Source organism: Typopeltis vanoorti, chromosome 6 (assembly GCF_054136105.1).
Source record: "Typopeltis vanoorti isolate ZY-2024b chromosome 6, IOZ_Tvanoo_1.0, whole genome shotgun sequence".
Taxonomy (NCBI): domain Eukaryota; kingdom Metazoa; phylum Arthropoda; class Arachnida; order Uropygi; family Thelyphonidae; genus Typopeltis; species Typopeltis vanoorti.
The window spans coordinates 47,715,130-47,742,017 of NC_143554.1; the positions used below are offsets into that span (position 1 = coordinate 47,715,130).

Here is a 26,888-nt window from a genome sequence, read left to right on the forward strand (position 1 = left end):
CAGTAAGGTGATGGCTTCATTGGACAAAGGAGATTGATGCATAATAGTATACTTAGATTTCGCAAAGGCTTTTGATAGATTACTGCATAAGTTGATAGTCAAACTAGAGCAGATGGGGTTGGATATTAGACTAGTGCATTTGATTGGAAATTGGCTACCTGATAGGTATCAGCAAATTGTGTATTGGAGAGCAATATCTGAGAAGAGGAAAGTCACTAGTGGTGTGTCTCAGGGGTCTGTTTTAGGACTTGCTGTTTAATGTATGTTAATGATAGATCAGAGAAGATTTGGATGGAGATATATTCAGTGAACATGGTAATATATAAACATGAACGGAATTAAAAATTTTAAAGGATTATAAAGTTTTTATGTAGTAAAGACTTAACAATAAACATAGTGGAAATGCAAATTTCATCATTAAATAACTAAGCTTATTTGAATACACTAGGTAAGGTAAACATCTAAAAAAAAAAAAAAAAAAAAAAACTGCTGAACATTAAATTTTTTAAATGTTATGCATCGCTGTAAAGATAACAGTACATGGTACCATTGATTACCTCCAACCCCCTCAAAAAAAAAAAAAAAAAAAAAAAAAAAATTTCTTCTAAAAAAATCAAGTCATTAATGTTATAGGCTGCTTTCCTGTTTTTCAGAAACTGCTATTCAGTAAGAAATTTTGACTGTCAAGCAACCCCCACTCCAAATGGCTAATCCAAAAATCACAAAATCAGTAACGGTTTCTATCCAAATCTACAAAAGAGGTAATCTTCATAGGATCCCTATTCCATATATAAAAGTCATGTCTGGTGTTTTTAGAAATCTCAACTTATTGTCACATGTAAACCTGCTACCCAAATCAATTTACTTTTGTTATTTTCTAAAGATAAAATTTCTCCATAATGAAGGTTTATTTTCTTGATCATGAGAATTAATATTATTATTTTTGGTTTAGAGATCACGTGTTGATCAATTTTATTAACTTAACCAACTAGTTTCGCCACACTTTAACTGTTCGCTTCTTCAGGGCACTTGCGTATAGGCTGAAATAATCTCGCAATTATGTGTAACTATAAAACTGACACGAATAACTGTAAAAAAAACTGACAGTTTTTTTACAGTTATTCGTGTCAGTTGTTACTTGGTATTTATCCAATTCTTGTGTCTGCAGCTTATCCTATTTTGGACAGATGGGCCAATAACTTGAAAAATATACAGGCAATATCCCAGTAGTATGACACATTAGGTTCTACACCATCCCTAGTATAGTGAATTTCATCATACAGCCAATTGCTTTTCTTTTTTTTTTAATTGTAGATTCATGTAATGGTGTAATGTTTTTATGCAGTCATTTATTTCAATATGCAAATAAAACAAAAAATCAGAATAATAATTTTTTCAAACAAAAAAAAAAAAGTTATCCTATGAATAGCTTTGGCTTAAGGAAACATGCTAACCAGTTTGGTTATCATTCAGCACTGCTAAACATTTTGGCAATGAGATTTTCAAGTTTATAGATAACTGTACATTAAACTGTAGTATTAATCAATGTGGCACTTTTCACTAAGAACTGTACCTTTTTTGCTTTTTAACAACTAACAGAAATAGTGCAAGGCAAGTTTTTAGCCTGCAACCTATCTTGGTGTTCAATACACCATCCTCATTAAATTTAATCATTTAATATCAAATTGTTGGAAGTTTTACCACTTGGTTATACCATAAATTAAAGATACCAAGAAATTGTATACTTAGTTTAATTCTTTATCTGAGCGTAAGCAAACAAAGTTTGCACCTGAAATATAATCAGGACGAGGGCAACTCTTACATAGAAACTGACTTCCCATCACTTGCCTTTGTATCCCATAATGCAATGCACACATCCTTACGGGTATGTATAATGCTATGCATTATGGGAAGGGTCACTACCCTGACCGGTTTCGACCATTATTGAGGGCTTGTCAGTAGCAGCCAGACCCAGAGGTGATGCTAAGGTTGAAGTAATGCAGAAGTCATATTTTCATATACAAGTTGCCAACAGTGTCGCACCTTATTATTAAAATACTCTGGATTAGAGATAGTTGTTGGGAGTTTTTCCACTTGGTTATAACTTCTCTATTTCTGCATGTCAGGGGTCCTCCGCATCATTGCCATTATCTGATGCGATGTCTTCACAACTTGTGCAATGTGGCTCATGAATTTCAGGTCCTTGTCCACCATTGCTCCTAGATCTTTTATCTTCTCTACTTCGGAAGTTTTCCCATCAAGTGTATATTTTGCATCCAATTGTTGCTTACCAAATCTCAAATCCTTGACTGTTTCACTTGCCTGCTCATGCATGCAATATATTCAAGTCTTAAGGCCATAACATCTGCTTGATTCTGCATTGCTCTCACCAATTTTGTTGCATCTGCAAACAGCTGCATATCACTAGTTGAACCCACCCCAATATCATTAACATATAAATTGAACAACAATGGTCCCAGAACTGACCACTGCAGTAAACCAATAGTGACTTTCCTCTTTTGGGATACTGCATCCGCATATACAACTTTCTGATGCCTAACTGACAGCTAATCACTGATCCATCTCAGAAGTCTGTTATCTAATCCCATCTGTTTCAATTTATTTGTTTGTAGTGTGGTAGTCTATCAAAAGCATTTGCAAAATTCAAGTACACCACTCTATATACTGCTCTCCTGTCCAAGGTATTTGTCACTTTCTTATAATACATAAGTTAGTAAAACATGATCTCCCTTTAACAAACCCATGCTGATAACCACAGAGAATACTGCTGTTATCAACCCATTGCTGTATCCTACTTCTCACCAATCTCTTCAGTATCTTCACAACTCCAGATATACAAGCCAAGTTATAGGCCAATCTGTACATTGGCATATAATTTGAAGCTACAGCCTTATCACTACCTTTTATGCAGTGGAACAATTTTATCCTCCTTCCACTACTTTGTGCTGTTGTAAAACTTAACAGGCATGCCAATTCCCTGGAACATTCCCTTAAGATACATGGTGATGTCATCAAATCCTATTGCCTTATTGACATCATGGTAACTTATTTCCTTAAATACCTCCTGCTCACTCATAATTAAGCCATCTTAGTGTAGAGGAGAGCATCTCCTATGCTCTCCTCTACACTAAGTCCCTCATGATTCTATCCTGATTAGGATGAAACACCCTTATAAATTGATCACTGAATACCCCAAGAATGTCTTCTGCTGCAGTTACCATTATATCACTTTAATCCATTAACATCTTATTATGATCATTCTTCCTTCTACTTGCCACATATCTATAGGGTTTTTCTTTGCCTGATTTGCCAGTTTCGGCTCATACTCTACTTTTGTTTTCCTTACTGAGTCACTCTCCTCACTTGTTCTTTATACTCTTCATGTAACTGATTATTACCATTGTTCATCTTGTACTGCCTCCAAAGTACCTTCTTCTTCCAGATTTCATGCTTAAGCTCTGCATTCATCATTTTACACCTACTTTATTTAGCCTTTTGGTCTTCAAAATACATTCAGACATTGCTGTTATCTATTTCTTTGTCAGTTTCCAAGAAGCATTTATTTCTTTCCTGCTCAGTGAGGAGTTGAGCAGTAAGGAAATGCTGCCTGAAATAGAAGAGTGATTCCATTAGTTTCTGGCCTGATTAACTTTTAGAGGACAGTAAAGAAACCAACTGTCACTTTTCAACATAATTTCCCTTTACTTCAACACACTTTTCACATCTTTGAATTAACATTTCTATGCCCTTGTAAATATAGCTGTACTTTTGTCTGCAGAATGGCCTAAAGCTGCATCTTTCACCTCGTTGGCAAATTTTGTTCCTCGAAGGTCTTTCTTCAGTTTTGAGAAGGGGGGGAGTAATCACTAGATGCTATATCTGGGCTGTAGGGTGAGTGTTGAGTGTTCAATCTCCTGGAAGCCACAGTCCTTCACTGCAGCCTTTGCAACAGTAGTTGTATGGACAAGCGTTGTCGTGAAGCAGGTGAACACCATGACTTAGCATTTCGCATCTCTTCTGCATCACACAGTTTGTGCAGGAGTGAAGCATAATATTCTGCATTCATGGTAGTATTCCTTTCCTTGAAGTCAACCAATAGAATTCTCTTTCTATCCCAAAAGATTGTTGCCATGATATTCTTGGTGGACTGAGTGAACTTGGCTTTTCTTGGTGGTGGTACTTTGCTGTTTGTGCCACTCCATGGATTCCTTTTGGAAAGAGGATCATAATAAAGGACCATGCTTTCACTGTCAGTGACATTGGAATCCAGTACTTCTTTCTGATTTCCTTGGCAAAACACTAAAAACTTCCAAGAACAGGTCGCACGATGCTCCTTCTGAATTGAAGAGAAATATCTGGGCACCCACCTTGCACCAATGTTTGTCATGTGAAGCTTCTTATGAATGATGCAAAAGGCAGTTGTTATAGGAAGCACCAACCTTTCTGAGATTTCTTTGAGCTTCAGTCATTTAGCAGCTCCTTCTCAACAGGAGAGACATTTTCCTCAGTCATCACTTCCACAGGCCAACCATCATGAGGATCATCTTCGATACTCTCTCTATCTAGGTGAAACTGTTTAGCCCGTTCCTTCATTGTGGAATATGAAGGAGATGCTTCCCCATACACACCATCCAATCACTGTTCGATGGCACTAGGAGAATGTCCTTTTGTGAAAAACTTTATCGCAGTGCAGTACTCAATTTTTAACATTACATCCACTTAGCATGCCACATGTTAGTCAAAGGAGTGTCTCCAGCTGAATGACATAGGTAGAAAGTTGAGATTGATATGCTAAACTCCCATAGATGGTGCTATCTGTCATGCATGGCATTTTAAAATCGGTGCAAATTTTGTATGTCAAGCTGGTAACTTTGGAACCTACCTCGTAGTTATATCTCAAGAACTCGAAATTCATTTTCCTTTTTTCCTCTATTGCTAATGCCAATCTAATAAAAAAACAAAATACTGAATAGTTATATTTTTTTTTTTAAGTATTCCATTAAGTATACAGACTCTTATTCATGTTTTTTTTTCCCCTCCCCCTTTCTCAGTAACTTTTAAAGTTTTTAATGGTTTAATATCTAGCAGATAATGGTAAGATCCACGTGTATTTCTGAAACTAAATATTGATTACATGTATGCCTGGGAGGATTATCATTATGGAAGATAAGCCTTAAATTTGGTAAGAAATACATCATCAACTTATTCATTATAAGTAACAAATGAACACAAAGGCCATGGCTAAGTAATTCACTTTACACTATCTGTTGAAATAGATATGTGGTTGTTGAGCTTATTAGGTTGTTTCACATGTGCATTTTATAGAAAATATGAAGAGAATGACTTATTGAACCATTTTATGTTATTTAACTGCAGTAGTCTGATGTGAAGAACATTGCATAGCTGTTCTGTGGAGGAGAGGAGTCTTCAGACTAATTTACAATGTGTTAAGCATAAGCAATGAGTTAACTCTTCACTGAACTTTGTATTTAGTGTCTTCTAGTTTATCTTATATTCTAAATTAATGCTTGTCAAACATTGTTTCTTATTATTCCTCTATCTTTCCTTTGTTTTTTATAAGCTAACATATCATCAAAAAACAGATCTCTGTGTGACAGATGCTGTTTGCAACCAAGTAGGATTCACTGCATACTTGTGCCTGAGAAAGAGATCTGGGTTTATCCATTTTTTTGATTGGAGGAATTTTCTGTGTCTCAAGGACTATCAGTGCTCTAAGTATAATCACAGGCTAGTGTATCTATTTTGAAGGAGGAAAAATCTGAGCTGCAAAGCTGAGAAAATTCTTGCCCAAGGCAATTGATCTGATGTCATTAGCTGCTATATACAAGTCGTAAAGATACTTCATGCACATACACTGTTTACTCACACTTGATTGAAGGATTAAACCAAGAATATAATTTCTTGGCATCTTTAATTTATAGGATAACCAAGTGAAACAATTTTCAACATCTAGCTCTTACTAGGATAAAGGATTAAACCAAAATATAGTTTCTTACCATCTTTAATACCCTATGAAAGTTTAGGAACTAACAATTAGAAGATGAAAAAAATGTCACTATCACAGTTTTTTATATAACTGTGAATATCTTTCATCAGAGAAGAGAACTAAGTTACTGATAGCTGATCATTACCTGTTTGAAGTACATTTGAATGTAGTAATAATTACTTTTTTAATCTATACATAAATTCATTAATATACTGCAGATTTATATGAAATATACTCTATTCTTAAGATATAATTCAATATAGTATCTTATTTGAAGCATGACTTCTTCTTTTTCCATTATTCCAGGAGGAGATGAAGATATGATATTTGTCAAATTTTTTAAAAACTACAAATGTTACCAGTTAATGCCAACAAGTGCCAAATTAGTAATTTTTGACACAAGGCTTCCTGTAAGTTTTCATTTCAGCTACTTGTATTCATGTGTTAAGTCAATTTTTTAACTGATTGAAAACTTTATGGTTCATTCACTTACATTTTGCAATGTTCTACTGTATTTGCCAGTTAAGAGGGTGATTTGTCGATTGGAAGCATAATATAGTAGAGCTGAAAGATGAGTAATATTTTGAAAATGACTAGTGATATTGGGTTCATGTTTAGTGGTTTTGTTTTTATGAATGTTTTCTTGTGTATTGTTTAGAGAAAAGCTGTTATATTATATTGTTACAGATTATTTTATAAGGAGCTATGTGTTGTAGTCAAGTTTAACATTAGTGATATTTGTTCACTTCAGTATATGTGAGATGTATTTGTTATGAAGGAAAAGATTTGTGGAAGGAAAGCAACACAGGCAATTGAATGTTAAAAAAAAAAAAAAAAAAAAAAAAAAAAAAAAAAAAAAAAAAAAAAAAGTGTTTTTGAGTGCCAGAAATGCGAGGAGGATAACAAGCATGATGATAATATGATGAATAACAGAAAGCAAGAAAGATGCAAGTGAGTATATGAAAAGTGCAGTAGTGAAAGTTAGTGATATCATGAAACAAATGGTTAAAGATGAGAGAATGACATGGTAGTAATATGAGAGAGAAAAGTGCCAAATTAGTAATTTTTGTCACAAGGCTTCCTGTAAGTTTTCATTTCAGCTACTTGTATTCCTGTGTTAAGTAAATTTTTTAAGATGGAATCTTTCACAGGAGAAATTGAGAGATAGTGTAACTGGAGAAATATTTGACATAGGAGTAAAAGAAAGAAGAAATGCAAGAGAAATGAATGCAGAGTATGAAGGAGTGAAAGAAAGGGAGATAAGGACAGAGTTTTTTTTTGTATGCCAGTTCAGTAATAAGAGAAGTGCTTGATGAAATTCTGACAACATGTTTCCCAGGTGAAATTTAAGGATATTAGTGAGTTTCTTAGGATGCACAGAAGAGAATTGAAAGATAATATTTTTGGCAGGTTAGAATGATCTGGCAGTTGACAAGTGTGATATGCAAGAAGTATAAAAAAAATTTCTGGTATAAGTGAAAAAGAAGAGAGTGTGTAAAGATTGAGTCAGGTGCAACAGTAAGATGGGCAAGTTGAGATAGGCCATGTTGAAATGAGTCATTGCATAGGGTGTGCAGTTTATGTGGATGTATGCAGTGAATTTGATGGATGGAAGGACTTCTACAGGCGTGAAATGTTCTTGAATAGATTCAGAGTTAAATGGAGAAAGTGTTCTTCAGTGGGAGTTAGGCCGTGTGGATTCAGAGAAACTAGTGTTAATGGAATATACAGGCATGTGTGCACGGGCATCCGTGAGGCAAATGAGTGAGAGAATGAACAAAAAGTGCTCATTATAACCTTGAAATTAAATAGGATAGTCAACATAAGGTCTAATGCAGGTTATGTGTTTAAGAGGATGTATCTGTTTATTTATCCTAATACCAGAAACATCAGGAATAAGAGGAAAGAGTTTTTTTGACATTGGTTAGTTCATCAAAAAGTTACATTCATTAAGAAGTTGGAGGAGTTACATTCAGCATCATGTGATCACTTCCAACCCACTCATCCACAATACTTTCTCAAGATACCAAATCCTGAATCCATTCAATTTTAAACCATCTGCCCCTTAAAAGTCCTTTTGTCTATCAAACTCACTTCACACCAACTGCATACTTGACTCATTTGCAGTCATAGCTCTTTTTCTGAGCTATATTTATTGTCTGCTGTCATGGTATGATAAGACTTGCAATCTTTGCTTTCTCACATTTCTTATTCATTTGTACCAGGAACTCTTTTTTATTGCCTTGCAAACCACTTCTCACCTGCTAGATTATTAGTACCTGCCAAAATAATCATCTTTCACTTTTTACAGCATTTCTAACATCCTTTATCTTGGTCAAAGAGAAACTTGATTTTACCCCCATCTTCTCAAATATTCCTCTTATGGAATTTCCATACAGAACTTATCATCTGTTTCATACTGCTTTCTCCCCCTTTGGATCTCCCCCTCACATTTCTCCCTCCCAACTTCTGTATGACTTAATGCTTCAGTTTTAACACTTGACTTATGCAGTAAGTCCATCTTGCCCTCAGTCCCATTCCTTTTGTTTCCTTTCTAGTTGCATTCTCATTAAATTATGTCACAGGTACTAATGATTCCTTAATGCTGTGCTATAAAATATGTGGCATTACCTTATTACTTTGCAAATGTCTGGAGTATTTAATGTACTATTTTTTTTTTCTCCTCCTGTGTCACTTCTTTGCCATTTCCATCTACAGAATTGCTGTATTTTGCTCTTGACCAACCTCTCCAATACCTTGACTACAATTCCTGATATGCTGATGAGTTGGTAATTTGCTATATCAGTCTTTGAGCCTCTTTTATGCAATGAAACTATTTTCCTCTCTTTTCATCCCTTAGGAAATCCAGAGCTGAGACTTTAAATTATGTGGTCAAAGGTACTTTCAATTCCCTAGCACCTTCTCATAAAACTTGAGCTGGTACACCATCTAATCCCATAGCTGTTTTCATATCAAGGTTCTGTAATATGCTATGAATCTCCAATTGGTCTATCTCAGTTTCCATATAAGCCTTTGTCTTTCTCTCATTACTGAAATATCTCCACCTGGATGATATACTCTTTCAAAGTGTCCATTTAGTAATTCTATTATTTCAACTGATTCAGTTACCTCCCTACTCGGTATTCATTAAAATTATTCTGCCATAAACATTCTTCGTTTTACTTGCAACATATTGAAAGAACTGTTTGGGTTTATCTTCGACCTGCGCTGCTAATTTCCATTTATACTCTGCTTTTGTCTTTCTTACTGCACTGGTTACCCTTCTGGCCTGTGCTTAGTACTGCTCATGTGCCTGCTGGTCACCCTTCTTCTTAAATACCCTCCACAATTGTTTATTTATTTATTTATTTTTTTTTTTTTGCAGCTCCAGCTTAATGGTGTTATTCATCCATTTAACTCTTACTTTATTTACTTTCCTGACTATAGGTATGCAGTCTGCCATTACTTCCCTCAAACACTTTTCATGCATTATCAACATCCAGCCCTTGCAGTTTCACATGCCATGGCACTGATTCAAGCAATCTCCTAAGCTTGTCATGCTTACCAGTCCTGTAATTCCACATATATTCTTAACTGAGAATTTCACATGTGACCATATTGTTCATAGACAAATTCTCAGATGCAGTTTCTAGATCAAGCACTCTCGCACTCCTAGTATATTCCATTGCATGCTGTCTCAGGTAATTATTCCTTAGTAATTGCATAAATTCCATTTCCTTCCTTCCATATGTCCTTCTTTCCAATCTATGTTCCCATAGTTGAAATCCCCAATAATAATTACCTGCCGTCCACTCATTGAACTTGCTTGTTGATGCATACTATCCCATCATCTTTTCCATCCCATGTCTATGGAAGCATCCAATTGTATATTTTGTTTTGTTGGCTTCTCCCACCAGATAGTCTCAAATGTGTTATTTTCACTGAGACTGCATTTGAACTTCTACTCTCTTTGGTTGCAGTTCACTGGCTATCATCAATAACACCCCCCTATTCTTTTCTATCTATCCTTTCTGAACGTGCTATACTTTTCACATTCTCTCACGCTAACTATATCATCTGCGAAGCTATGTCTCACTAATGCCAATAACTTTTGACCAGGATGAAACTAACCAATGCCAAAAACTCCTCCCCTTGTTCCAAATGCTCCTGGCATTAGTGTACATGAAGTGCAAAAGTCCCTTTTGCACTTGACTTGAACTGTGAAAGTATTGACTGGAAGCAAATATCAGGTGTGAGTAAGGGGATCAAATTTCTTTAGCTATATTCAGGCAATTATCTTATGCAGCATGTAAGTTGAAGCAACTTGTGGGACTCTTGTGTTAAATTTAATATCATTTTATACAGTGATGATAGAAGATATTGCCATGATGCCATCAGGTGTGGTTTTGATGTGGGTAGTGGATAACCAGGTATGAACTTTGTGATACAAAAGATGTGTGTGGAATTACAAAGCAGGGGACTATAATAAATTAAGGAAACAGATTCGTGATATGCAGTTGTGCAATCAGTTGAAAGGGAGACAGATATCAGTCATGTCTGGGATTTGGTTACTTATGACATCAGTTATTTATGGCAATGTTAGATTGTATTCTTAAGGTTCAGAGGATAAATAAAGTAGGAGTGAAATGGATGAATTATGGAATTATGCAGAAACTTCTGAGAAAGAGGATGTTGTGTAGGAGATGTAAAGAACTGGGCACCCAGCAACATCTTGAGGGGTATAAGGTGCAAACTAGGAAGGTAATAAGTGTAGTAAGGAAAGAGAAATTAGCATATGAAAAGAGATTAGCTGAAGCAAGCAGTAAATAAAAACCCTAGAGAATGAGAATTCTAGAGTATGTTGCTAGTAGAAGAAAGGGTGGATACGAAAGACTGACTTTAGTTGCTGGATATGGAATAAGAGTCACTTCTGTTGGAGATAGTGGAAATGTTCAGTGAGTATTTTGTTAGTGTATTTCATGTAGAGGGTGGTTGCCAACAGTAGTGTTGAAAGTAGGACAAATGACTGAACAGTTCAGGAATGGAAAGCATTTAGAATAATAAGTAACCTTGATTTTAATGAGGCTGTGAGATTAGATGGGATAGCATTATGTATATTAAGGGAATGAGCAAGAGATTTGGCAGTGCCCTTGACTTGGTTGTTCAACAGAAGCCTGGCAACAGGAGCAGTCCCAGAAGAGTGGAAAGAAGGAAAAACAATATCACCATATAAGTGAGAATGCAAGTCAGTAGTGTCAAAGTATATGCCAGTGTATATGTTAAGTGGTGAGTGTTAGAGACAGAATACAAACCTGAATTGATGAAAATGTGGATCTTTCGAGAGAGCAGATTTGGGTTTAAGGGAGGTCATGCTTTAGTAACTTAGTTACATTTTATAATAAGGATGGCTAGTTTATTAGCTGTAACTAAGTTAATAAAGAATGACTGCTCCTTAATAAACCCAAGCTGTTTTCTCAAAAGATTTCCATTCTCATGTATTATCTCTAACCAACCTCTCTAATTTGGTTACATGGCTATTGACTAATAGTAGCCAGTGAGTTATGAAAAATGGAGATGCAGTATCCCAAAAAAGGAAAGTGACAAGTGCAGTACCAAATAATTCTATTCTGGGACTAATGTTATTTAACTTGTATATCAATGATATAGTTAACAGTGTGAAAGGACATATTCAGTTGTTTGCTCTTCCTAATTTAACATCATCAGCAATTCAGGAAGTTCTGATGTGTTGTTGTTACAAGAGTATTTGAATTATTTGGTGCTTTGGGCTTAAGAAAGGGGATGTAATTTCAATGTTGCTAAGTGTATATGCACTTTGACCAGAGAAGATGGAATGAGGTTTATCACATTGGAGGAACTTTGTTTCAGCATGTCAGAAAGAAAGGGATCTGGAGGATCTTGGTATATAGGGAATTGAAGTTCAGGAGGTACATTGCAAAATTTGTAAGGGTTACCCAAAAAACTGCATGTACAGATAATGAGGTGATAGTTCTGTTCTATAAAGTGATAATTAGCCCTCACTTGGATTTCTGTGCACAGATCTGGTCACCTAGTTATGTTGGCGATAGGAAACATTGGGGAACGTGCCAAGGAAAATAACTAAGGTTGTTTAAGGACTCTGGAATATTGAGTATGAGGACAGATTGAGGAAATGTGGTCTTCAGAGCTTGATACATAGGAATAAGATATGACTGAGATGTATAAGCTAGCGAGAGGCACCTACCAATACTGGGGAATTATTGCATGGGATGATAGATGACACAAGAACAGGAGCCCATCCCTGGAAACTGCCTAAAAGTCATGAGCGAGACATGAAAAAGAATTTTTTGCTTGGAATGTAGATAACAAGTGGAATGCATTGCCAAAGTGGGAGAGTGATAGTTATTGTGGTTCTGTGAGTGTTTGACCTTCAGTAATTAGTCTTCAGACTCTATGGAAGCTTTGAAGTAATATTACAATATCTATACCACACCATAAATCCACTGATTCTAATCATACATATAAATAAAACTAATTCCTGTTTTCACGATATCACAGCATTGGTCATCCATGTTGGACTAATGTGATTACTTTTGCATTATAATTTTTCACACCACAAACTCTTTGCCTTTATTTTTAACACTTTTGGCATATAACAGTATAGTATGGTGCCATAATTATACTTACTAGTGTTACACCTGATATCTTGAGAATATAGTATTCTCAGTTATCATGGTGTAACATGAAAAATAAATAACATAAATAAAAACCCCTGCATAAAAAGAATAATTTAATTAACAAAATATTCTTGCATCCAGTATAAATTGAGTAAAATGTAAAGGTCTATTGTTTAGTTAAGATAAAAGAAAAGAATGTATTAAGATGTATTATGACTAAAACAAGGAATTTGTATTAAATAAGTAGCTAACTAAGAATTAATGTAGTAATGCGATTAAGAATGAAAGAGTTAAGTGCATAAGTATAAAAGAATGAGTCATGAAATACGCTATGTAAGAGGCTACAGATTAAGCATTAAGTAGAATTCTGAGAAAAGGTTTAAAAGGGGGTTAAGATAGAGGCTAACAAGAGAAATAACGGAATATCGCTTAGGGCCTATACCCGGATAGAAACTTCGGTATGAGTTGCCAATCAAAATGACGTATGATGGCAAAATGCTACCCAATTGGTAGACAGACGGAAAACAAGTAGGAGGCGGGAAAAAGAAGTAAGAAAGGGCGCCGTTAGGGGAGCAGCTATAAAAAGGGTTGGTAACCCCCCCCCCCTCGAGGCTTTTTCGAAGAGTAGACTCTTTTGGTTTGTGGGGAAGACGTTTAGATAGTCAAGGAGGCTTGAGGCCTTTTTGCCTTTTGCCAGAGGAGAAGAAACGTTTGGATAGTCGCGGTGGTTTTAGTTTGGTTTTCTAGTGGATTTCACGGTGTTCCTGAGTGGGGAGATATGGCTTATATCCTCATGCCACAACAAGGAGTCGAAGGTGAGCGGGAAAGCTATTTCCGTATTCCTATGTAGAAAGCGAAATATGCCACAGAGTCATAGGAAACTGTGAAGATATGGATGTCCTCGTTTCGGATAGTACAGCCGACGGCGCAGATGTTTATATAGCCCTGAATTGCAAGAAGTTATGCAAGCAAGTTCGTTCAGTAGAAGGTAAAGGCCCGTAAGTGAAGCTAAAGAAAGGTATTGTGAATCTTCTCTTATGTTAACTAGAAATTGTTTGTGATAGGTACCATTGTCATAATACGGAACTGTTAAAGTGATTAGGGAGAAATTATAATAGGACTTTAGAATTTCATAGAGAGTGTTAAAAGTAAGCTAGCTAGTGTTGATAATTTGTGAATAATTAGTTATCCTAAGAATCTTGAGTGCCTACTATATTGTAAAAGGAAAGTTAATGACATAGTTGTGTGTTAATGAAGTAAATGGTTTTGTTAATATTGAGTTTGATTAGTGTGAATAGAGTAATTAAGTAGCCTGAGGAATTTGAATGCCTAGTGTGATGTGTAGAGAATCGGAATTGTCATAAGTATGTGCTAGAGTAGTTAATGATTTTGTTAGTGTACTTGAAGTTGAATAATCTAATAGTGTGTGGTAATCTAATTTGTCCATGTTAAGTGAATTCATGTTTTGTATGAAATTTTGTGGCAGTATGATCGTAGTAACTTTTGTCGAATCATAGCCCATCTACTTGTATTAAGCTAATTTTAGTGTGTAAGTAATTTAGTTGAGTATTTTGATATGTACCATGTTTAGAGAAATAATAAACCTTTTGTTTAATGATAAAAAAGTTGTCTGATATCGCTAATCCAATGCACCGCTTAGAAACATTCGAGCCTAATCACGCGGGGAATTAATGTTAAGAAACGGGAAGTTTAAGGAATTAATGTTGAGTAACAAGAAATAGCGTCACGACTGCAATAGTTACACTTTCAGATATTTGAGTTCCTTTTCTCTGTTTATGTATAAAATATCTTAAACTAAATATCCCAAAGGGCACAGTTAAAATACAAATACTAGGGATACTACGGGGAACGACTCATATCTATTATTATTCATGTGGGACCTCCTATTTCTAAAACAGAAACGAGCAAAGTGCCCTATCTCGTTACAATTGAAGCATCTAGGAGGCTCCCTTCTGTCTCTAGGCTCATTAGCTCTTTCTTGATTCTGGAAAATAACTGTTTCTTGTTGAGGTACAATTTCGGATAATCTCTGCATAACTGAGTCTACTCTATCTAGACAGGGTCTTTGCAGACGCTCAACTTCTTCTCTAACCAACTTAATTGTTTCCTCAGTTTTGCTACAATTAGGCTCTGGGGTTCTGACAGATAATGTTCCTAATTGTTTCATTATCTCATCTAACCTATTCATAAGGGGCTTGTGGAGTATCTCGATCTCTTGCTTTACAATATCTCTTATCTTATCTGAATCAATACTAGACTCTGTCAAATTGTTTATCTCTTGCCCATTATCCTTTTCTAGTCTCACTCTTGTCCTTGATTTGTCTCTCTCTTTCTTACTCTCTTTACTATGTCTCTGCTCTCTCTCAAATACCTTCTTCTGTTCAATCACATTCACTGACGTCTGAACATATGCGGGACGAAGGTCTCCGAGCAATTGTTCACGTTCCCTTACGGCATCGTAACATTCTCTTAAATTAGATAGTTTCTTATTGAATGCTGTTTCTTTCAACTCTGGTCTGACTCTCTGCCTGAATTGTTGGAAAATGGCCCAGTCCAAGTGAGGTTTTTCTTCACTATTGACACTTAGGGTACTAGCTATCGTCAGTAACCTGTTATGGAACTCAGCCACACTTTCCTTTTCTTCCTGTGAACACCTCTGGAGCTTCCATAAGTTAGGTCCCAAGCTTCCTAGTTTTCAGAACTCAGAAATTAGGACTGACTTAAATCGGGAGTAATCCAGGGTTTCCTTAAGAATAGGAAACATAATAATAAGAATACAGGAAAGCTTTAGCCTTTCCCACCAGTTTACTTCTGAGTAGGACTAGCAACTGAAAATCAGTCCATCCTCCAACTTTTCTAAGCTCTATATAACTGAAAAAATTTAGAATGTCATCTGTTTCTTCACCCGAAAATTGTGGGAACACTTGCTGTGGATTAATATACCTGAAAAATTCGCTGTTGTCCATGTTTAAACTACTGGAGGGTTCAATCATACCTGCATCCAATTTACACTAGTCAATTCTCAAAATTTCTCCACAAAACGTAACTTAATTTGTACCTCTTAGTTGTCTACCAAAACCAACTTATTGTGAATAGCTTATATCTTAGATTTTATTAGCCAAATTACATCCTACCGACTGCGCCATTTGTTATGTCCCTATCTTACGATTTTGTTTGTCTTACAAATTGCCTTCGTCTATATTCTTCTAACTTCTACTTTCAAGACATCACCAAAATTCCTACTAATATCTGAGTTATTGTTCCCCGTAGTATCCCTAGTATTTGTATTTTAACTGTGCCCTTTGGGATATTTAGTTTAAGATATTTTATACATAAACAGAGAAAAGGAACTCAAATATCTGAAAGTGTAACTATTGCAGTCGTGACGCTATTTCTTGTTACTCAACATTAATTCCTTAAACTTCCCGTTTCTTAACATTAATTCCCCGCGTGATTAGGCTCGAATGTTTCTAAGCGGTGCATTGGATTAGCGATATCAGACAACTTTTTTATCATTAAACAAAAGGTTTATTATTTCTCTAAACATGGTACATATCAAAATACTCAACTAAATTACTTAAACACTAAAATTAGCTTAATACAAGTAGATGGGCTATGATTCGACAAAAGTTACTACGATCATACCGCCACAAAATTTCATACAAAACATGAATTCACTTAACATGGACAAATTAGATTACCACACACTATTAGATTATTCAACTTCAAGTACACTAACAAAATCATTAACTACTCTAGCACATACTTATGACAATTCCGATTCTCTACACATCACACTAGGCATTCAAATTCCTCAGGCTACTTAATTACTCTATTCACACTAATCAAACTCAATATTAACAAAACCATTTACTTCATTAACACACAACTGTGTCATTAACTTTCCTTTTACAATATAGTAGGCACTCAAGATTCTTAGGATAACTAATTATTCACAAATTATCAACACTAGCTAGCTTACTTTTAACACTCTCTATGAAATTCTAAAGTCCTATTATAATTTCTCCCTAATCACTTTAACAGTTCCGTATTATGACAATGGTACCTATCACAAACAATTTCTAGTTAACATAAGAGAAGATTCACAATAGCTTTCTTTAGCTTCACTTACGGGCCTTTACCTTCTACTGAACGAACTTGCTTGCATAACTTCTTGCAATTCAGGGCTATATAAACATCTGCGCCGTCGGCTGTACTATCCGAAACGAGGACATCGATATCTTCACAGTTTCCTATGACTCTATGGCATATTTCGCTTTCTACATAGGAATACGGGAATAGCTTTCCCGCTCACCTTCGACTCCTTGTTGTGGCATGAGGATATAAGCCATATCTCCCCACTCAGGAACACCGTGAAATCCACTAGAAAACCAAACTAAAACCACCGCGACTATCCAAACGTTTCTTCTCCTCTGGCAAAAGGCAAAAAGGCCTCAAGCCTCCTTGACTATCTAAACGTCTTCCCCACAAACCAAAAGAGTCTACTCTTCGAAAAAGCCTCGAGGGGGGGGGGGTTACCAACCCTTTTTATAGCTGCTCCCCTAACGGCGCCCTTTCGTACTTCTTTTTCCTGCCTCCTACTTGTTTTCCATCTGTCTACCAATTGGGTAGCATTTTGCCACCATACGTCATTTTGATCGGCAACTCGTAACGAAGTTTCTATCCGGGTATAAGCCCTAAGCGATATTCCGTTATTTCTCTTGTTAGCCTCTATCTTAACCCCCTTTTAAACCTTTTCTCAGAATTCTACTTAATGCTTAATCTGTAGCCTCTTACATAGCGTATTTCATGACTCATTCTTTTATACTTATGCACTTAACTCTTTCATTCTTAATCGCATTACTACATTAATTCTTAGTTAGCTACTTATTTAATACAAATTCCTTGTTTTAGTCATAATATATCTTAATACATTCTTTTCTTTTGTTATCTTAACTAAACAATAGACCTTTACATTTTACTCTATTTATACTGGATGCAAGAATATTTTATTAATTAAATTATTCTTTTTATGCAGAGGTTTTTATTTATGTTATTTATTTTTCATGTTACACCATGATAACTGAGAATACTATATTCTCAAGATATCAGGTGTAACACTAGCCATGTGTGGTCATTTTTTTTTTTTGTGATCAAAATATGAAATACAATTCAGTCCTTTCTTTGTAAATGTTTCTTTGCTGAAAAGTTGTAGCAGTATTGCTTGTTTACATACAAGCAATTGTGTTTCTTTTTTTTTATTCTTACATGAGCATGTAGGCATGAATAAGTAAAATTGGAACTTGCAAATTTCTTCATATTAGCATATTAAATTGAAAAAATATATATATAAAATTAGTTTTTAACTAAACACAGAGAATAATAAATTTAGTTTAATCCTTTATCCAAGTGTGAGCAAACAAAGTTTGCACCTGAAAATAACTTGCAGCAAAGGTGGATCAAGCTTGATCCACCTTTGCTGCAAGTTGCCTGGTGTTGTACTACCTTACCTCAGTCCTGAAGATATTTTCAGGTGCAAACTTTGTTTGCTCACACTTGGATAAAGGATTAAACTAAATTTATTATAGTCTAATCAAGTGAAAAATAAACTTTAAGCACAGAGAAATATCAACAGTCACTTGTGCAGATGCATTAGTGTTTGCCAACAGTGATGAAAAAAAAGGAGGAAAGAACTTAATCATCAAACTAAAAAAAAAATTGCTTTTTAAAAGCAATTTTTTTTTTTTTTTAGTTTGATGTTATAATTTTTTTTTTTTCCTGGTCAGTTTGTTTTCTTCACTACCATCCTTTGTTATCAGCTAGCAAAAGGCTGTGTTATCCAAATTATCCAATTTTAATAGGTGCCATGATTTATCTATAATAGGTGCCCCATGGCTATAATCAGCAATAAAGACAAAAATCATGGAAAAGGTTGTATGCATCCTTAGTGGATAACCTATAGAAAAACAAGTAAAATATTTCAGTTACAGGAACTGTTTTTAATGAAAATCACCAATTCATATCTAAATAGACAGCTGAGTAAGCATAGCTGGTGGGGAGCCAATTAAATAAATTTATATAGGGACAAATCTGTTGAATCATGAACTAGTAATATAAAATTCTCAAGTCACTTAATTGTGGACCTGAGAGTTCAGCTATAAATATCGCAGTTGTTTAAAGACTAGACAACTGATACAAGAGCTGAAGAAAAATTAGAGGAGTTAAGAGATGTCATTGATGGCAACATATAATAAAAATGAAGATATTAACAAGGAACTTGACATTGTTAGAATTCAAGAATGTGTGAATAGAGGTAATCTGAGATGGTATGGTCACTTAAACAGAATGGGAAAGGAATGGCTAGGCAAAACAGATCTTTGATGCAAAGATAGATCTAGAACATGGCCAAGATTTGTGGTTCAGTGCAGTTATTATTATCCTAAGCTTCCATGGAGGCAGACTCATCTAGGAGGTCACTTTTGTTATATACACACACAGCTCACCATACTGTACCTTAAACACATTCTAATTCTTTGTGGACATCATGTTCTCGGGCAATGCATTCCATTCGAAATGCTAGTAGTGTAAGAAACACGACAAATTAAATGGTTGCATTAATTGAGTCTGTTCACACAAAAATTGTTAGAATAAGTGAGACATGATTGGATGAGGACGACATCCTGACAGGAATAGAGATGAAAAGGTATGTCTTTCATGAGGATAGAAAGGGTAAACAGGGAGGGGGGTTGCTATTGATGATAGCACTCCCCCTCCATACAAAGTGGAGATGCGAGAGGGAAATAGTGCCTGTGGTTTTGAGGCAGTATGGTGTGAAATAGAGGTGAATAGAATGAAATACTTAGTTGGATGTTGTTATAGACCTGGTAATGTGAATGGTAGTGACTATGAAATGTATAATCAAATAAGGAAAGGGTTGATTATTATGGGTGATTTTAACTATGGCAATATAGACTGGGATGATGAAATAGCAACTGGAAGTAAAGAAATTGAGTTTTTGAGGGACAACTACCTCAGACAGTATGTAAGAGAGGGCACATGAGGATTGAGGGTCTTGGATTTGATCATCTCATCACAGAATGTAATTATAAATGAGGTGTCCAATCACCCTCTACTTGGTGAAAGTAACCATGAAGTGATTACCTGGGTGGTTGCTAGCAGTGTGAGGATCTCTTTGAGAAAAAGGTATATGGGGAACTACAAGGCTGGTGATTACGAAGAGCTCAGGAGACAGTTTGCAGGTGTAACATGGAATGAGGAATTGGCTGGAAAAGAGATCAATGCAGCTTGGAGGATATTCAAGAACTATCTAGTAGAAGCTATGTCTAAATGTATTCCAAGGGTCAAGAGGTTAAGGTAGGTGTGAAATGGATGAATAAAGAGATTAAACATGTAATACAGAGAGAAAAAAAGGCATTATGGAGGCACCATAAGAGAAGTGGTAATAATAAATTCCATGAGGATTACAAAGACCAGGCAAGGAAGGTGACTTGGTTGATAAGGGTAGCAAAAGTGAAGTATGAACAGCAGTTAGCTAATGAAGCCAAAAAGAATCCAAGGGAGTTCTTTAACCATTTTCTCCAATCAACGTTCACATTGATTGGAGAAAATGGTATAAAGACAACTACTGCAGAGGATGTAGTGGAGATACTTAATGAGCAGTTCATAAAGGTCTTTCATTCTAATGAATGTGACATCATGGAGAGATTGAGAGCAGTTGATGATGAGAGGAGAGACTGACTGGAAATGAGCAAGAGCTATATGGGGAATTGAGCAAACTTATGTTAATAAGGCTGTGGGACTTGATAATATATCACTATGTATACTGAAGGAATGTGTCAGGGAGTTGACATCTACCTTGACATATTTTTTTAATGTCTTGCACTGGGTCAAGTTCCAAAGGAGTTGAAGGAAGGTAAGATTGTGCTGCATCATAAGGGAAGTGATAAGACTCTGGTATCAAATTATACGTCTATCTGTGTATCAGGTGTTGTGGTTAAGTTGTTGGAGAAGCTGGTGAGAACTAGGATCCAGAATTGGGTTGACAACAGTGGTTTTATCTTTGATGGGCAGCATGGATTTTCTAAAGGGAGGTCATGTTTTAGTAATCTACTTACTTATTATGATAAGGTGATGGCTTCCTTGAACTGAGGAGAGGCATATACAGTAGTATACTTAGATTTTGCAAAGGCTTTTGATAGATTACTGGATAAGTTGATAGTCTAAGTAGAGTGGATTGGGTTGGATGGGTCATTGGATCGGAGACTGGCTATCCGATAGGTATCAGCAAGTTGTATTACCCTGATGGACCCATGTTTCACTCAGGATTTCTCCATCAGTGCAGATCACAAAGATGCCTCCAACGATCTCGATCTTGAGCTTCTCTCTTCCATGTTATACTCGTAGATTTCACTAGTGGATCTTCCCATCTTGTAGGTGGTCTTCCTGGTTTTTCTTTTTATTCTTGGTTGTCAATTGAGTATTCTGTATGTTATCGTTAAGTCTGGCTATGTGACCTGCCCATCTCATCTTGCTTTCATATACTGCAGTTACCACATCTTTTATGCCTGATCTCTTTCTTAGTTCCGTGTTTCTAACATGTTCCATTCTACTGATGTTACAAATCCAGTGTTCTATTGCACACTGAGTTATTCTGAGAGTCTCTTCTTCTTTTCTTGTCGTGTTTCATGTTTCTGATTGATATGTGAGTGATGGTAGAATATCACTAAGTAGTTTATCCTTCGGAGAGATACCAAGATTTGGATCAGTAAGTGTTTAGTCTGTTGAATGATAGCCATGCAGCTTTTTTTCTTTTTGCTAGTTCTTCAGATAAATCGTTATTCATTTTTATTGTTTGTCCTAAGTACTTGTATGAGTCAACTTGTTCTATAGGGATGTTTATCAATACATAGGTGACTGTCACTTGTGTAGATGTTTTTGATCCATTTTGTTTTTTCTAGATTCATTTCTAAGCCTTTCTTACTGCTGTTTGTGTATACTTTTTCACCCATTTCTTCTAAGTCTTTTGGGTTGTGGGATATCAGTACTAGATCATTGGCAAACATAACAATTTGTAGCTTTTCACTATCTATTCTTATTCTTCCGTTTAGGTCTGTTTTTTTTTTTTTTTTTTCCAGAATGTATTCTAAAGTGCTGGTAAATAGATTTGGAGAGATCACATTGCTTTGGCAGACCCCCTCTCTTTATATCTATATTTATAGGTTGATCAAACGGGGTTATTTTTGTTAATTTCTTTTATCATGTGGATATAAATAGGGTCCACATTTATTTCCAGTAAGGCACTGACTGCATTGTGTTCTGTGGTATCAAATGCTTTTTTAAAATCAATAACAAGGAAACATAGAGGGATTCGGTATTCTCGGCATTTTTCTGTTAGTTGCGAAATGACCTGGATATGATCTATTGTGGAGAAGCCTCTTCTGAATCCTGCCTGCTCTCTGCTGGAGTTGTCTTCGAGTATGTTTTGGATTCTGCCCATGACCTTATATGTGAGGGAGAGTAGACAGATTGGACGATAGTTTTTATGTCTTCCTTGTTCCCTTTTTTGAATAGAAGTATGGTTTTTGAGGTTTTCCATCTTTTCCATCATTCCTCTGGAATCTTTCTTTCTTTGAAGTACCACATGAATCTGGCAGCCAAGGCTTTGAAAATAATTGGTCCACCTTGTTGGATTTCTTCAGCCTTAACATGATCAAGTCCTGAGGCTTTACCTTTTACTCATTTGTATATGGGGGAACAATATCCAGGAAGAGGAAAGTCATTAGTGTGTGCCTCAGGGATCAGTTTTAGGGCCATTGCTGTTTAACTTGTATGTTAACCCTTTGACTGCTGATTTTATATTCTACTGACATTGTCCCATGTGCTGAATTAATTTTGCAAAAAATTTATAAATAAAATCAGTTAAAATTCTTACTGAAGCAAGAAGTCCGGACAGCATAATACTTTCTTGATATGCAATTGTTCACTCACAAAAATGGCAATGATAGTGTTTTATAAAATTTGCATAATCAACGGGTGTCCACTTGATTATGCAAATTACACATATTAATTTATGTAGAAAATAATCAAAATATATAAAGAGCACTATTATTTACAATACAGTTCTTACTAAGCCTACCAAGTGCCAGGGTATGAAAATCCTAAAAATTTTGCATGGAATGATATTTTTCAAAACAGGGCTGTACACAGAGTCCAACGTCACATTTGATGCACATATACCGGCTCTCATGATGCTTCCTCTGCTCAAGAGTGGTATTGGAACAGACATAATAAACTCGAGCTGCATTCTTTTTCTCATTAGAAAGTACAAGAGAAGGGAAATGCCTTTCTTTGAGATGCAGTGGTTGATCTCCAGGTGATGGACGTCTTTGCAACCTCCCTGTTGTTCTGGGGATATGGTACTTTTGAATTATTTCTCTGATAAGCATGAGTTGGTAGTCTGCTAGGTTTGTGCTTTTTCCAAATTTTACATTATAGAGACAGTGGGAATTTAGTATGGTCATATCCAGAAGGTGGAAAAATAGTTTTTTGTAATAGCTAGAAAATGCAAAGTTCTTGAGGGGTGGTATTTTTCCAGTGCTTTAGTCGTGAAGATGATGTAGATGGTCTATTATTTGTAGTGAAGGTATGAAACTTGTTTGTTTCATCAGCTATTGTTGTCATTAGTTCTATGGTAAAAAATTGTTCAAAAATATCTAAAGCTGAATTATTAAAACACTTAAGGAATTGAACAATGTAGTTAACGATATAAATTACATTAAACTTTAATATTTTCCGATATTTCGGCAACGTCACGTTGCCATCTTCTAAAGGAACTTACAAAAAAAAGTTACGTGCACGTAGGCACAAAAAAAAGTTACGTGCATGTAGGCACTACAACACTGAAACTGGGAAATGAAGAGATAAAGCTATTGTTCTCCTAACAGTCCTGATGGTGCCCTCTAGCGGGCTAAGTAGGTGTTCTTGGCCGTTGGGCTGAAGGTCTGCTGATGTAGGCCTCCCAAATTTGGGGCAGTCACATACAACCAAATTTGTTGAGGTTTGGAGAATTTCTTAGGGCTGAGGCTGATTCCATAAAGAGTCTTTCAAATTTGTATTTGCTACGGTGTATCACTGTAGCTTTTTTCCACCGTATTCTATGGCGTGTATCCAGAACATGGTCCGCAAGCCCAGAATGACTGTATTTGTGAAAACGGATGTAGTCCTTGTGTTCCGAAATTCTGATATTCACTGTCCTGCCTGTTTGGCCAAAGTAAGACAGTTTACAACTGCAAGGGACCTGGTATACACCAGGTAGGTCTAGGGGAAGTGGTTGGTCTTTAGTGGAGCGGATAAGGGATGCCAATTTTCTGTAAGGTTTGTAACAGGAGGTCAGGTCATGTTTTTTTAAGATTTTGGTAATCTTTTCCGAGGTGTCTCATGTAGGGAATGGTGATGGATTTAGAGTAATCCTTGTTGTGGAGGGGGGAGAGGGGATCTGTGGTTTGTAGGTTCTAATATATTTTGGATTTTTTTTTTGGGGGTAGCCATTGGCTGAGAAAATGTTGAGGATGTGATTTAGTTCAGTGTTTAGGGCCAAGTCGTTTGAACAGATTAGTTTAGCCCTGTTGTATAGTGTTTTCACTACTCCATATTGTTGTGAGGGGGGGGGAATTGTTGGTGAATGTATCTGCCTGTATGGGTAGTTTTTCTGTAAACTGAGAAAACCAAGGTTCCGTTAGGCTGGTGGGTGACTAGTGTGTCTAGGAAAGGGAGGCTGTTGTTTTCCTCTTTTTCCAGAGTGAATTTGATTCTGGGGTGTTGGTTGTTTAAGTGTGTTAAGAAGGAGAGAAGTGTTTCAGAGCCATGTGGCCAAATAGCGAACACATCATCAATGTAGCAAAGCTATATGGTTGGTTTTTGTGGGGCAGAGGCTAAGGCTTTTTCTTCAAAGGTCTCCATAAAGAAATTGGCCAAGGGTGGGTAGAGTGGTGAACCCATGGCTGTCCCCTCTGTTTGTAGAATTTTCCCTGCCAAACAAAATAGCCTGAGTTCATTGTGAACTGAAATAAGGCTGAGATATCGGGAGAAAATTTAGGCGATGAAAATTTAGAAGATGGCAACGTGACGTTGCCGAAATATCAGAAAATATTTATTAAAGTTTAATTTAATTTATATCCTTAACTACGTTATTCAATTCCTTAAGTGTTTTAATAATGCATAACCAACGTATAAGCCTGTCTACGAGAATCTAAAGCTGAAGAATCATCAGTGATATTACCTGTGATTATTCCTGAATTACTGTTATCAAATTCATGTACACTTTGAGGAAATGCATCATTATGCCACTTGAACAATATATCTTCGGTACACATTCACTTACGCACATTCGTATCGAGACTTTTGTCACTATCTTGATCGCTTGTAACATTTACATCACCAGGATCTTATTCATCTGAAGTATACAATTCACTTAACTCGGACAATTCTTCTCCCAACTCATTTGTTGTTAACAATTCATCAATTTGATTATCAGTAAGATAACGCGGATATTTACTGGTAGACGCCATATTGTGACATCCCTGAAATCCCCGCAGTCACGTGGTTTATGCATCACACTGCATGTGATTAGTTGCACCAGTTCAAATTTTTCTCTTCAGATGTCATACAAGGACAGAAACCCAAATCAAATAAACTTCAATTGGTTGGCAATAGATGGAGGAACCTACCTGCGAAGTTTGAATATCTTATGACAATTCTTTCCATACTAAAAATGGTCTGAATATGGGAGGCGTGCCAAACGTACATATACGGGCTCAGCAAAGCAGACATGTATTTCTGAGCCCATAATAATACATTCTCAGCAGTTAAAGGGTTAATAATATTGGCAAAGATTTGGATGGGGATATTCAGTCGTTCACAGATGATGCAAAGTTGGGACGAACTATAAAGAGTAGAGAAGATGTTGTGGCCTTAGAAGAATACTTAAATTGAGTGAATTGGCATGGAATGGGCAGAGATATGATATGATCTTATAAACTAGTAAGGTGATTCTATAAGATTGACACAAAAGAAATTTTTTTTTCTTAATACATAGAGTAGGGGGAGAACAATGGGTCACTCTTGGAATTTATCTGAGCATGGTTAATAAGGGTTTGCACACTGTGTACTTTATTTGGAGTTGTGAATGAGTGGAATGAATTGCCAAAGGATTCTGAGCACCCCCAACAGTAAAGTTTAAGGAGATGTATGATAGGTATTATGTTAATGGATAGTGTGGGTCTCCTGTGATCAGTCTTTTTCACTCCATGGGGTACCAGTATAAATAATAATACTGATATCCTAGAGAGCTTTGACATCACCTCACTGTGCACTGTCATTCCCTTAAATGACACCTTATTAATTTTTAAGAAAAGTTTTTTTCCTCACAATATCATAGATCTCTTTTCCTTCACTATTCATTCCATTTATTTTTCTTGGAAGAATAAAATTTATAAACAGATATCTATATGGGGTCTCCCCTTTCATTCCCTTTGCCAATTTTTTCATGGAAGATTTTGAAAGACAACTCTTGACTCAGTCCCTCTTAAACCTTCTGCATAGAAGAACATAAGAAATTGACCATGATCAATTGAACCCTGCAGACTATGCTTTGGACATGGCTCACAGAATCAATTGGTAAAAGACCACCATGCTCCATATTAGTAAATTTAGAAGAGAGAATGTTTTTGGAATCATCTGCTGCTCTTAAAAACCAGCCTAATTTGAATAAATATGGTTGCATAAAACTTCCCAAAATAAGAGAAATACTAATACTTACATTCCAGTTTACAGCTAGGCTGCCAACAGTTGCCCATAAAGGGTGTCAGTTAGGACTCTAGTCTTTTGTCCACATAGTTTTTTGATCACTTAGTTTTGTGTTGCCTTTGTGTGTGTATGTGACAAATCTTATATTGTACTTCTGACAATGTTTCTATAACTGCGATGAAATATTGGAAAGAATTTTAATCCTTTCCCAGTGCTGTTTCACTCCAATTAAACGTCTAACATGATTTTTTCCTAGCACTTAAGCCTTAACGTATGGGTATATGACTGGTCAATGTGTGTTTTGATTGAATGTTCGCATTATCTGATTTAGTCGTTCTTTA

The 26,888-nt window shown here is 36.0% G+C and overlaps 1 protein-coding gene across 1 annotated transcript in view; it reads left to right on the forward strand.

Moving 5' to 3' along the window:
* The window catches only part of LOC150105438 (uncharacterized), a 458,416-nt gene that overhangs the window by 313,412 nt on the left and 118,116 nt on the right, over positions 1 to 26,888 (forward strand). Inside the window, exon 7 of the mRNA XM_090393963.1 lies at positions 6,335 to 6,438. Within this exon, the coding sequence (XP_090250089.1) occupies positions 6,335 to 6,438 (104 nt within the window). The remainder of the gene's footprint in view (positions 1 to 6,334; positions 6,439 to 26,888) is intronic.